The sequence below is a fragment of the Rhea americana genome, unplaced genomic scaffold (genome assembly GCF_003343005.1).
Source record: "Rhea americana isolate MKP2758 unplaced genomic scaffold, rheAme1 scaffold_20, whole genome shotgun sequence".
NCBI lineage: Eukaryota > Metazoa > Chordata > Aves > Rheiformes > Rheidae > Rhea > Rhea americana.
In genome coordinates, this window is record NW_028186150.1 from 7,264,350 (window position 1) to 7,278,698 (window position 14,349).

General features: G+C 36.1%; 1 protein-coding gene across 2 annotated transcripts in view; it reads left to right on the forward strand.

Annotated features, from left to right (window-relative positions):
• Positions 1-14,349, forward strand: part of FTO (FTO alpha-ketoglutarate dependent dioxygenase) — a 257,390-nt gene that overhangs the window by 102,172 nt on the left and 140,869 nt on the right. For both annotated transcript variants that reach the window (XM_085303867.1, XM_085303868.1), the window contains exon 8: positions 13,645-13,769. In XM_085303867.1, the coding sequence (XP_085159993.1) occupies positions 13,645-13,769 (125 nt within the window). The remainder of the gene's footprint in view (positions 1-13,644; positions 13,770-14,349) is intronic.

Genomic DNA, 14,349 nt, shown 5'->3' on the forward strand with positions numbered 1-14,349 from the left:
CCACTGAAGACTCTTTTTGTTTCAAGAAACAATTTTTTTTCCTTTTCCTTTTTTTTTTTTAAAGCATTCTCCATAAAGATTTCCTTTTTGCTTAACAGTTCACTTTCCTTAAGTATTTAGAAAGAGATAGGTCAGCCATGGCATCTTTTTAACTGGATGAGAGCATGTTCTGCTAGCAATATGCAATTTTCATTGTGTTACTCATATAAAACCACACATTTTTCACGCGAGTCTAGTTTTGTTGAAGGACTATTTTAATCAAACTAAAATGGCTTAAATTTCTGAAGTAAAGGACGAAGCATCTTTAGAGGTCAGACGTAGCTGAAACTTGAACAGCTGTACAACATGCATCCTGGATTGTTTTTAATTGTCCTCCCTTTCTCTAACAGCAGTAATTCTTGTTTATACTGTCAAGATCCTTTCCACTGAGCACAAGCGCACCATACTTTAAGGTCACATGCTTAACCCCACTGCGTGGTTACAGTGTAAATGGGCCCCCTTTGTTTTCATTACTGCGTGAGGGGTGGATGCTAGGCAAGGCTGTTCGTACGGCTTAAATAACTCAGTGTAAATGTGTCTTAAAGAAAGCATATTTTGTCTCCGTACCACAGTTGTTTAGCATTACTCTGGTGCATCCAACTGACAGCCAGTTTGACAACGGATTGTTGTGTGTGTCGTTTTGGTTTTGACCTGTGATACTTTTTTCTTTTTCCTTCCTTTCTTTCCTTTTTTTTTTTTTTAACTGAGGCAGTGAATTCTCCCAAAGTAATAAAAGATGAAGAAGCTTTTTCCTTTTTCTTTCTTAAAAATATGCATTCAAGAGGGTTGTATGCAACGATTTCGCTGTATATAGTAGGAATTCATGCCTACAGCAATAGTACTTTGTGGATTTTCAAACTGTATTAAGATGAAGTGTTGTTTCTGTTTAGCAACTGACACTTGAGATGAAAACTGGTAGAGTTTTCTAAGGTTAAAAACTCATGAAGTTAAATTTGTAGTATTTGGTTGTTGTATTTTAAAATTGATATTCCATGGCAATAACCTGCTTTCAAAAATGCCTATCAAAACATTTTTTTTTTTCCCTGAAAATAATTGCTGTGTTCTTAGACTTTGGACCCAGAAATTTGATGTCTTTTTATTTTCTCCCAATTCATCTAAACATTCTATGTTCTCTTTCATTGGTGTCTGTGTGTGTGTGTGTGTGTGTGCATGTGTGTGTGTGTATATATATATATATATATATATGTATATGTATATATGTATATAAACCTTGTTACATCTCTGGTATAAGAATAACTGTTGATTTGACTAGCCATAGAAGTTTAAACAGGATGACATCTGTCAACTTCAAAAGTGTAACACTCAGGAAAGTACTGATATTTTGATATTAGAATGCTTTTATCTGTGAATAAACATTTAAGAAGTATTTTTCGAAAACAGAAAAACTTAATTATATCATTTAAGATTTTAAATAAGTAATAAAATAAACATCTTAATTAGAACGAGTCTTAAAGAATTCCTTTTTATTGACAACAGGATTGCTCATGATCATGAAAAAAAAATCAAATATCCTTAAAAGATGATTTTTTTCCTACTAAAAATGTTTCAGCACATTTTTTCCTAAATGATTCTAGAATTATCCCTGAATTTGATTTGGGAGTTCATATATCAAAAATTGCATGGAAAATAGGAGAAAAAAAGAAAAAAAAATCATTAGAGAGCCCAGTTTTTGATGAAATGCAATGTTCTTTTTTAAAAAGAGAGGAAAAATTTATGAACAGCATATGAACAGTTTAGATTCGTGATCATGTAGATATTCTCTTCCGTGTGGAACCTGAATAATTTGCATGTTAAAATCGGGTGTGATGTGGATACACTGTTAATACTAAGCTGAGACTTCGAGCTGTGGTATGACTAGTTATGAAGCATCACTAAAGGTAGAAGTTTTTGTGTGACAGAACACAGGCCAAACCCGCCTGCTCGTACTGCTGTTCTTCATTGCTGTAGCAGCACAGACGACCAGAAAGCTTTCCTTTTTTTGGGTTAGCTGAGAACGCCTCCGTTGGGGCRCGTGCTCAGTACGTGTGATTATTTCTGTCAGAGGATGCATAGCCAACGTACATTGATACATCCCTGACGTTGCTTTAACTTTTACCAGTGCATTAACTGATCCATCCCAAAGAGTGCRGAGGTGATTAGTCAGCCACCTTTGACCACTCTCTTAAGTTGGACTTTGCAGCTGAACTTGAGAATCTGTATCTTATTTCTTGTGTCGAAGTAGCAAACATTAGTGAATAGTAACATAGGAGCTGAATGTGTAACAAAATATTGTGTTTTCCAAATTGTGTTGTTACAGTTTATGAGCACATGGTGACAGTACATTTGTTAATCGAAATGAATTCCCAGAATATTCAGCAAATTACTTTTGATTCAAAAAGTAATTGATGTGCATATATTCACAGTGAGCTGTTGATCATTCTGTTTGTTTGTTTTCTTTGTTAGGCACATGAATCACATAATAAACTTTATTTTCCATGATTGGATCACTTGTCTTTTAGCAAAAATTGTCTGAATAATAATTTTTGATACACAGTGAAGTTTTCAAATAGTTGGTTGTTCAAGTTTTAAATTCCCTTTCTCCAATGTTCCTCTATAAATACCTGAATGTTCGTGGAGAAAGAATATGACAAAATCACAACACTTAGAATGTAGTTAGACTTCTAAATAAAGTATTTCTAGAAAAAAGTTTGATTCATGCACTTGTAGGTGACTGGAAGTAATTTTAAAATTTCTGAATTGATTTATTTTTCCCCTAAGCTACTTCCTTGTTCTTTTCTTGTGTGTATTTTGTTTAATTAGCTTATATTCTTTATTCTAAGAATGAAGGAAACTTTTTTTTCTTCCTCCTGTGGAGATAAACTAATTACTGAGAACTATATTGCTCCCTTCCTAAGGGTGTGAAAGAGAGCAAAAGTCCTTCCTCAAAATCAAAATGAAACAAAAACGAACCTATATGAGAAGTAGATCTGTGAATATTAATAGAAGGGAAGTAGTACTTTGGTACTCTGATAGTATGAACTTATCAACGTGTTGCTATTTATACAGCCTACCATCAGATCTCCCTGATCCGCGAGAGCGCAGCTCAAACGTCCGGGGAGTGCAGCATAGAGCATTCTTGTTTACGGGGATGTAAGTCTATCAAAAGAGCGTAACCAATAATTGGCTATAGTTCCCATTGACGCGTTTATAAAGTGTACGTTCTACGGACATACAGCGTTCAGAAGAAAAATAAATAGCAAGAAAAGTTGCTAAGTTCCCGGCATGACAAAGGTAAGCTAGGAAACCGAGTGTAACAACAGGATTACAACTGCTGGAAGTGACCCACCTTTGGAAGAGGTGGAGGGCAGCCTGTGCGGGTGTTGTGTTAATGCTCCCGTTCGGCGTTAGCATCCTGCAGTTAAGCAGGATCTGACAAAATTGTGGCTGTGACATCTGTAGTGTGCCCTGATCTGTGAAAAAGAGTATGTGGGCATACGTGTCTAGGATCGTACAGAGTTTACTTTGCTTTTAATTTACTTTGATTTAGGAAGAGTGGGTTTTTTTAGCAGTATTCTGGAAGAAAAGGGTAGGTTTCTATTGAGGCTACAGGTTTGTAAACTTGATCAGAAATAGTAATTATAATGAAGACTTGCCTTAGCGTTTTAGAACATACTTGAACYGTTGAATTAGTTTTACAGTTTTTTTTCTTTTGAATATAAAATTTCTGTTGCCTGTATGTAGCAGTAAGTTATTGACATTCGCCTTAATCACTCATAATGGGAAATTAGTGTCCATATATAACTGGCGTGTATGCTATAAGGTTATGTAGCTTTGTACTACTATAAATCAAGACAAAGTGTGCAAAACTTTGTTCCTAAAAGCACTCAGAGTACAAGAGAAGTAAAAATATGTAATTGCCTGCCCTCTCAGGAGAGCTCTGTCTTTGCTGTAAGTACTGTGTCCGAGATCGTGACTATACATATTTTGGGTGACTGTTAGATGAGAGTTAACTTAGTAAACTTCTCTGTATGTTTTCCCTTGCCAATCTCCCACTTTTTGATTTGCTAATATATTGCATTTACCTGTGCATTTAGACTGCACACCCCCAATAGTAGGTCTTCACCATTTGCATGGACTATAAAGTGCCTAGTGAAATTTTGGATGTAAAAATTTAGTCATGTAATATACAAAATCATATGGGAAGAGAGACGCTGAAATCACTACCTGTTTTTTCACATGAGGAACAAGAGTCATAGCTTGTGAAGTAGTAAATGTCCAAATGTTACTCTCCTGGTCAACCTCTTCCCAAGAGTGTTGTCTCTCTTGCTGTCTTCACAAGGTCATATTCCTTATGCATTAAATAAATATATGTAATATAATAGGTTCTCTTTGCCCTAATTTCCTGAGATCTTCCCAGGCACGTGTTCTTCTTCTGTCACTTTTGCCGTGATGGCTAGTATGTACTACTGCCCTTACATGGATATGAAGCGTGCTGTGGTACCGCTGGGGGTAGWGAAGCTGTTACTTTAGCCAAATGTGCCAAAGCTTGTTTTCTGAAACAAGAACTGTTTTCACAGGGATGTTTGCAGTCACTGTGCAGTTAGTACCGTAAGGATGATAAAAGCCTTGAATCCCATATGCCATTCCAAGACATGATTCAGCTGTATGTGGCTATCTTGCATATGTACTAAATTATTATTCTGCTATGGCATGCGTCTCAGACAAAGCATGCCCGCAGGCACTTTTGGGCATAAGTGGATTGCTCTTCATTTGATCATGGCTAGTAGCTTCTTCATTCTGTAATGTTTAACCCATTGTGTTACTTAGTTCTCTGTATTTTAAATTATTTCAATAAAACTAATGCCACTCCAAATATTTGCACAACTGTATTTTTATCAGACGCTGTGCTAGAAAGTAGTGAGGTTAAGACAATAAATAGGTTGATGGCAACAGGTAGTAAGTAGCTTCACTGATACGAGAAAAATGTTAGTGACGTTCTAGGCTTTGAGTGGCTATAGATACTAACGTTATTCCTTTTCAATGAAATCAGAAATATTACACTAGTTAAAAGATAGTCACAATCAAAAATGCAGTCATAAATTCAGACTCTAGCACTTACTGTGTTCTCATCCTTCTTCATAGTTTTATTTATTTCATGCAGTATATAATGAATATACAGCAGGAAAAAAATTGAACCTGGGTCTCAGTTTGTATTTTGAATGCTACAAAGTGTGGAGATGTGTAGTTTGGTACAGGTCTGCATCTATAAATATTTTGAAAAGCTTGTAAGTTGCCTACCACACTAGGGCTTCAGAATAAATTAGATCAGACAAAAGAGCCTTGCTCACATGCTGTATTATTTCAATTTCAAATAATAATTTCATTATTTCAATTAATTCATGCTAGCATTCATTTCAACTAGTGTTCATTTTGGCGTTTGCATCCTATTGAGATGGCTGTACCTCAGACCTTCTGTCTGAGGCCCATAATTTTTGCCTTGTTTTTTCCCCTGAGGCACTCATAATATCAGATGATGTTAATTTTGGCATATTAAAAGGAAAAAAATACTTCCAGAGTTCTCTTTGAATTTTTTTTCAACATTTAAGGTTCTTTATTGTATGATTCTTCAGTGCTCTTGTCGACGATGAAGGCTCTGTCCACTTGCGGAGTTAACTGGTGCAGGTTGCACCAGGCATGATTCAGTATTGCAGAACGAGCTCTGTCCAGAGTGCACATCAGTGAAGTGAGTCTGGCATTGCCTCTTAGCTCAACTGATTTCAACAATAGTAAGTAGGCACTGAAGCATGTAGTGCTGGGCAGTCCTTCAGAACTTAAGTGTTCAGTGTAACTACTGTTTGCATGTGACTAAAATGGGAAAAGGGAGGTSTATACAAAGGAGTGAATTATAACAAAGAGCACTTTCTGCTTCAGTTCTTGTTCAGAAAACATATGTTCAGCCATGCAGGCAGCAGTTGGGGTAAAGACACACTGTAGGTTTGGAAACAAAAGGCATGTTCTTTTCTTGCATTCACAATGTTTTCAAACATATTCACTTTTTAGGGACTAGCCTGTCAGCTGGATCTTCTTGCAAGTGTGATTTCTTTTTCCCCGAGTCCTTTCAAAAGCTTTTCCCCACAATGTTTTACACTTCATATAATCCACTATGCATGGCAGGCCTGCTTCAGTCTTTGTGCTRTTGATGTTTCAGAGGGCCATGCTCGGGGAGAATGTGGCTAAAGGGTAACCTTTCAGTCACCCATACATCTGAAGGTGCTAAGCCACTCTCATTCCAAACATCTTGAGTGGTTCAGTTGCTCTTTCTTGATGGGATGGGTTATACGTCATCTTTAGAACCTTGCTGAACTGATTAGTGCAGCAAAAGTTGTGTGTTTTTTTTTTTTTTTTTTGAAGTATTGAACTTTATACACTTCTTTTATTGGCAACTGAGTACTGAAAATCTTTCAGACACCTATTATGACTGTTGAATCATCTAATTAAAAATATTTTTTCTCCACTGGAAATTCATTTAGTTTTGACATGCAAGAATAATCTAAAACAACTTGATCATTACTTTTGGATTCCTTTTCCAATACATGGTTGAAGGCTGTAGTGCAGGTACAGTTATATAGGATAAAGATGATATTTCCTTTCTTACGTAAGAATAAGATCTAACTAGTTTAATCTGTTTATCGCATTTAAACTCAGGCAGCTAGAAAATATACTGCTTAACTCTATAGCTAAATGGTACAACTTTCTAGTATAGACAACACCTTAAGTTTCATTGAAAATATCTAAGTTATCTACTCTCTGTAGGTTTTTCTAGGTCAAACTTCTCATCTATCAAGTCAGGTATTCATCCTTTGTTGTCAGCAGTGAATACCTCAAAGAGAGGCAGAGCCCCTACATTTTAATGCATTTAGACTCATTGTAGTTAGAGCTTAAGCATATGTCTAACTTTAAGCATTCTGCTYTATAATTGGGTTGTCTATGTGCTTAATTTAGATTTGCTGAAACACTTTAGCTAATTGTATGCTACTGAATGTAATGGTAGAGGAGAATCCTTAATCTTTGTGACAATCGTTCCATAACAGAAACTTGAGACTCTATTCCTTTTACCCTGCAAAAGTGTAAATATTGCATATCTTAAATAAAATTGTCCAGACCTTTACTTTTTTACATACAAAATGTTTTTATCTTCTTTAGTATTTTCCCTCGCTTGATTTGTGGAGTTTGGTGTTGGCTTGTGGATTATTCCTGTTGAAGTATTGAAAGTGCTAGCTGAATTCAGCAGTCTGGGAAATTACCACTGAGGAACATCCAATGATTAGGATTTCCCACAAAAGACTTTTCAGAGCATGAGGATCACTTGGACAACTAGAAAATCCACAGACAAGAAAACTCCATGTAAATATTTTCTACTTGAAGGTGCCAACACATATATCCTTGCCAACATATATCAAAACTGCCAAAAGATCTCTGAGGATGAGGATTAACTTTTTAGCAGTGTCATTTTAAGAGACTTGAAAGGGAGACATTATTTAAACATTTTTCTCTGACTGAATATGACTGAAAAGATGTTAACCGTAGATAAAACTAATACAGAGTAGTTAATGATACTGACATGTATTCCAAGTCTGCGTCTTTTTCTTGAGCTCTGTCAGACATCCTTGAGAATACTACAGCTTTAAAATAAATTGGCCTTCCTTCTCAAATGAAATCTGATGATTTGTCTCCAGTCTGGTAAAAGAAAGCACATGCTAGTATCTTTCTTTCTTTCTTTCTTTTCNTTTTTTTTTTTTTTTTTTTTTTTTTTTTTTTTTTGGTAGACTCTTTGAAGGTAAATTATGTTTTAGATTGTAGTTCTTGTGACTTCTCTGACTCTTAGGAAGAAAACAATTAATAATAACTTCTTTCAGCTCCCATGAGCTTGCCTTCATTGTAAAGTTTGCATATAACAACTAGTAGGAGTAGAATGTAGTGAACCTTAAACAAATCTATTAGGATCACCATGGCAAGAAACTTGGAAAATGGCAGGAAAAAYGAACAATGATTTTGTAAACCCTCCAAAGGTCAGAAAAAGGCTTTCAGTAAGTATGCAGAGGCTAGAAATCAAATCCCATTTCCTATCATAAGAAACCAGTTGTTTTAGCTGCAGTGGTTAATGTACTGTATGTGAAAGATTTAAGACTAGTTGGAAAGCTTTGCTTCTGTTTTATTAGGCTGCTATTGAAAAGCCAACAGCATAACTTCAACTAGGTGCTTTGAGATTTCTTAATGGGCTGTCAAGGGCAAGACACCAGGTCTGTGCTATACTAGCTCTTTCCTGTACATTAAAACAACAGGGGCCAAATGATCATATACAGAAGTATGAATTACTTGATGCTTTCTCTGTTCCATATGGTCAGCCATGTCTTTGGCAATTAATCATGTACAGAATCAGTTGAGTGCTCTCTGAAGCATTGAAGTCAACATTTAGTTGTACCTGTGCCAGTGGGGGCAGTGGGGGTTGCAGGCGTAAAATAGCAGGATGAAGAGCTGCTGGCGCCAAAGCCAGAGCAGCTGGCTTCTATAAACAACACTTTTTTTTTTCCCTCTTTGCCTTTTTTTCCCTTTACTTTCTTAGACAAACACGAGCCATTTTTCAATATCATCCAAAATGTGAGAGTTGCTGAGTGAAACTTTGATATCTGGCATAGTGGATTGATAAACAAAAGGCAGAGAGCTGAGTTTAATATGCTCAAATTGTTGGGTGAGAAATTAAAACATACTGGCTACTTGCATCATAGCAATAAAAATGAGTGCATTTACTCATATTTTAAGTAAAAATCTTAGAAGTAAAGAAGAAAGTAGGAGTGGTTTTTAATCAATTACTAGCTTATTTTATTGCGGATAAATTATGACATGTTAAATTAACAGCTTAATAGATTTCAGGTGCTTTTTCTCTAAAGGAAATGCTTCTAGCTGTACAGACTTTCATCAGAATACTTTTTGTACTAATAGCAAAATAGAATCTCAAAAATAGCAAGGAAGATACAGAAAGGCATTAAAATTAAGTCCTACTTAGAGATTTTAAAACCTGCTTCCTTCCTTCCTGTATTAGTTATTGATTATTGAGCAGTCTGCTATGTTGAAGTAGAAGAGATTAGTAAAGACTCAGAAGTTTATCCTATTTAAACCAATGATGAGGAAATTAAACCTTAACTCAGAGTGATAATCTCATTTGTTGACCCAATAAAGTGGGACCAAGAGGCAAACTGTCCCAAGTGCCACTTTAGTTCAGACTGAAAGGCTAATTTGTTTGACAGAATACTAAACTTTGTGTTTCTAGCTCTACAGTGTTTCTAATCTTAAGTCTACCTTCTTGAGAAGTCTGTATTGAAGGAAGTAAAATGTAGGTATAATGTGACTGCTTATATCTTGACTGAATGTATYCTAGGTAAATGGAAAGACATGGTTATAACAGTTTCCATTCAGTGCCATGTCACTGATTTATTTTGTTAGAGGGAAGAATAAAAATACTACATTGCGCTCTCTTAAAATCTTGCTACCTCCCTCTATTACATAATGAAAGAAGATGCTCTGGTGGCTGTTACATGTTGTGTCAGCATAACAGTAGATCTAGTTCTGTCATTTACCAGGAGGAAGGTAAAGGATATTATTTGCCCCACAGAGTCTTTAATTTGGAAGGCCGGATTGGCAACTGGTACAAATCTGCATATATCTCTTTGGATATTTTGAGAGATGGAGTATGTGTTTGTTATAATACCATGCAGTTGGTGTTTTGCAAAGGAAGTGCCCTAAATACATTCATAGGTTGGTAAGGAAAAAATGGGGAAGATTTGCAGAAAGTTATTTATTAAGTTATATTGGTTAAAATTATTTATCAAAGAGACATACTGGCCAATAAGACAAGAAGTCACTTCCCCCTAGTGATAAGCAGTTTGGATAATCTCTTTACTTAGGTTGTCCAGGATATGTTTTTGCCAGCTCAGGAAGCAGAAGAAAGAAAGTCTCGGCAATTTGTAAACATTACCACCCTCAAGAACCTCTGTTAACAGGGGGATGAGATAAGACAGGCTGTGGGGCTGGTTACATTGTTTGTTTGTTCTACTGTCCTGCGGTCCCAAGTGTGTTGAAAAATACTGAGTCAGTGTTGAGTCCAGTTTAGAAATYTGAAAGCTTCACTCAGTATTGGGCAAAATGGGCCTTTGTAGGCAATTATCTGTCATTAAGGAACATTAAAAGAATTGAGACACAGGGTTAGATTTTCTTTGATGGGATGTGCAACTATAGAGATACTCAGAAAAAGGTCATTCTTGCCCTTTAGAACAGAGGTGGAATCGGCTGGGTTACTGATGGATTTTTATCAGTGTTGATGTGAGGAAATGGCTTTCCCAGCTGATAACATCTTTGACCGAGTTTCTTGAACCCTTGACCTTTATCAGTCAAAGTATATATTGAATACTCCTGTTAAAAATAAATCCCAAAACAAGTTACATAGAAAAAAAAATCTTACAAAGGAAGATGTTTTATAATAATAATTTGCCCAGAATACTACTTTATCTTTTACAATTTGGGAATTTTTCTTGAGACAACAAGAATAGCYGGTTATTAAGAAATACCTCTGTCAAAGCTGCATATTAAGTTCTGTATTTGCATTCCATCTAAACCTTGCTGCCCTCAGCACTCTTAGGAAGGGAGTAAATCAGTCAAATTGCTGTGTATTGTTGTCGTATGTTGCTTAATAGTAATATTTCACCCTCAAGTTTGCTGCAAATGTGCTCAGAGTGCTCAGTAAAGAAGCATTTATGATGTCCATGTCAAACTATGGGTTTGACTTGAACTATGTACATCCCACTTAAATGAAAGGTATTAACAGAAGTCTGAAGCAATATAATGATTCCCAGTAAAAGTTACGTTAAATTTCAAGAATTAAGATGTAGCTGTAGGTGTATGGGTAGACAATAGGTTGGAATACTAAGGTAATTTGGCCAGACAATCAGAATTCATACAAAACTACTATGCAATTGTGAATATTGGGAGAAGTGGTCACTCATTTTTACTGATAACTCTCCCACTTTTGACATGTTTGACAGTTCATCACATGCCTTGTCTATCAAACTTTAACTGGAAATCYCTTAGGGATTGCCAGATCTCCACAGTTTATACTTTGGAAACTGCCTATTTAAGGGACCTTGATTTTTGTTGCCTGCAAATAATTATACTTTCAGCTTTATAGTGTATAGTGTCGTGAAACTGTGACTTTTCTACAATCTTGGAGAGAAGTAGACTTGTACACCATCACTAGCTTTATCATTTTCTGAGGAATTTCCCACCCTGTTGTGATTCATAAGGTCATGCAAGAATTCCAGGTGGGAAATATTGGTGTGCTGTGACCTAGTAGTATATCGGATCATGCTGTAATACAAAGATAACCTTCACCTAYAGTGCTGTGTCAGAAGTCTTACAGTAATATAAAAGTTTCAGTCTTAATAGGTATATTTAATCTAAAGGACAGGAAATGTTCACTTTCATCTGTTAAAGAATGTCCATCTCTTCTTCCCATGCTGGTATCTCATCTCAAAGTCCTGTCAAAGATTCTGCTTTGAACTGCTCAGTTCTTGGAAGTGAGTCCTAGATCAGGATTGTTGAAATCGGCAGATACTAGAGCTTGTGGAAAAGATGTTGTAGGTCAATGTAAGGGAAACCTGTGTCGGGGAATCCTTATCTAAAAATACTCTCTGACTTTTTATTTGCTTTCTAATGTCAGAGCAGGGTCAAGAATGTGATCCTTATAGGTAGAATTTTAGGGTGTTATTTTTTTCACAAAAATGTTTCCTTTTTGATAGGAAGATTAGTTTCCGATGATGAGATAATGTTTGGTAGACCAACTGACACAGTTGGGAGGGAAAAAAAGAGTACTTTCTGGGTTTTGTCACCTGATGTTGGTGTAATAAAAGTATCTTCTCTCTCTATGGACCTCAYACTTTTGTCTTGAAAGCATCATGGTGGTAACAATGCCACTGCTATTTTACATACTTCAGAAAGTATATCATCATAGTATTATTCTTTCTAGTGGAAAAAACTGTCAGACCAAGGATAGATTTTCTGTTTTCACAAACTAAAAGTAATAGCAGCCATCTATTTCACAGAATCCCCAGAGGAATCTTAGTGTGTGTACATCTGGGCAGGACAGCACATAATCCATTCTCTGATGTTAAGAAGGAAACTATATGCTCTACCTTTTTGTCATGTTATTCCCATGAGAGAGGCTATGTTGCTGGTAGCAGTTGCAGCTATTAGGCTTTAGTTATACTTGACTTGTGTTTTGAAACTTCTTTCCACAATTGTTAGGGTTAGAAACCTACTATCAGACTCTTTTACCAAAAAAAAAAAAAAAAAAAAAGCTTCTGCATGCAGTCTGTCCAGTCATCCTTCCCCTCAATGCATTTAGACACTTTGGTCTGTTTGCATATCTGACTGAAGGTTAGAATATCAAAGGTAATCACGTGAAAATCAGTGGCTGGTTAAGAAAGGAGAAGCAAATAGGTTATCCCCACTGAAAGCAGAGTCTGCAGCCTAAACTGCCGTTGTCTCTTGTGCCTGGACTGTTGCACATCCAGTCAGCAGATGTACACGTTAGTCAGCCTACATGTTAGAAATGAGCATCAGTACGTGCTGTTTCCTACTAGTCCAGAGATGAAAGACATGAGGAGATGCTGGGAAAAGAAGAGAAGGAAACTGCGAGGGAGTCAGTAGTAGAAGACAAAAATGGAGTAAGGGAACTGGAGTTACCTTGCTGGGTGGGTGAAGGACACACATCTGCAGTTTCACTGGTTCTCCTGTTGATACATTATCTGAAAAGTCTTTTGGTCTGCAGATGTGAAGTGAGAGCTTACTCCAAAACTGATTAAATCCATTCATTGCATAAGTATCTTTTAGTAATTTATGATTTATAGGGGGCAGGTTTAGGTCAGTTTGTTGGAGCGTGGTGCTGCTAATGCCAAGGTCGTGGGTGCAGTCCCCGTACAGGCTATGCTAAGAGCTGGACTAGATGATCTCCAGAGGTCCCTTCCAACCTTACCATTCTATGATTCCAAGAAGGAAAAAGCTGCTTATTTTCTTGAAATAGTTTATTATTACATGGTAAAGAGAACATATGGGGACATCATTAGCAATTCCTTTCAGAAGATAGTGTACAAATGGGAATTTTCTACATTAACCTCTGCAAGGATTAAAAGGAAGGGGAAAATTCCCCAAACAAATGCTGTATTAAGAGAAAAACTTCTGATAATATTTGACATAAGAAAACATTTTTTAAAAAAGAAAGTATTGAGAAAATGAGAGCTAGAATGCACAATGGCTTGTTGTGTTACTTAAGGCAATGAGATTCTAAGACTTACTATATGTGCAATGTATGTTGATTAAATACCAAATATATAGTGGCTATTTTGACAATCATTTACTGTATTGATTTGTCAACAGTGAAACTGTAATAAAAAAAAGTCATTGATTTACTGTCCTTATTTGTTTATGGGCTTTGTATTAATTTTAAGCATTGTTTCCTATTTCRGGATTATAATTTTCATGTTTTTTGCTTTTAAGACAAGCCTAGTTCTCTGTGAAGTTCAAAAAGAAGATAAAACTGCAGAACAAAGGAATGAAACCATCGGTTGCCTCTTGCTAGTTCTTACTGAACGACAAAAGCTACGTGAAGAATGGACAGCAAGGTAAGAAATTTCAGAAAAATAATGTGATGTTGAAATGAGAAACAAGCATATCAAATAGACTGCTATAGCACTTCAGGGGTTGGGGGAAGAAAGCAGCTTGATTTTTTTTWWAAAAAAAATTACTATTCTGTTAGCATTTTTCTTTGAATTGAGCAGCCAAATGTTCTGTTTCTGATTTCAAAGTTAATTTGTGGGGTGGAATGCTCCCTTACTGTGCTTATATAGTGCAGACTAATGATAATAGCTTGATAGGCAGCATACATATTTGCAAATTGTTATCACTTTAGAAACCCTAAGGTTTTCCTTATATTGCTGACAATATCACCAATACTCCTTGCTGGCATGGACATAGCAGTATGCTTTTGTCCTTCTTGCCTGCCGTGTATCGATTCTGATCATCCTGACATTTTCTTGTGCTGTCTTACTGGTGTTAAACAGATTGTGTTGGGTGAGATCAGCATGAATTACTTACTGCTAGAATTCAGATCACATGACTATTTTATTCTACTTGTGTTCTTAAATTGAATGTATTACCGTGGTAAAAAATCAGGTAATGTTGCTTATAATTTTAAAAAGTTGT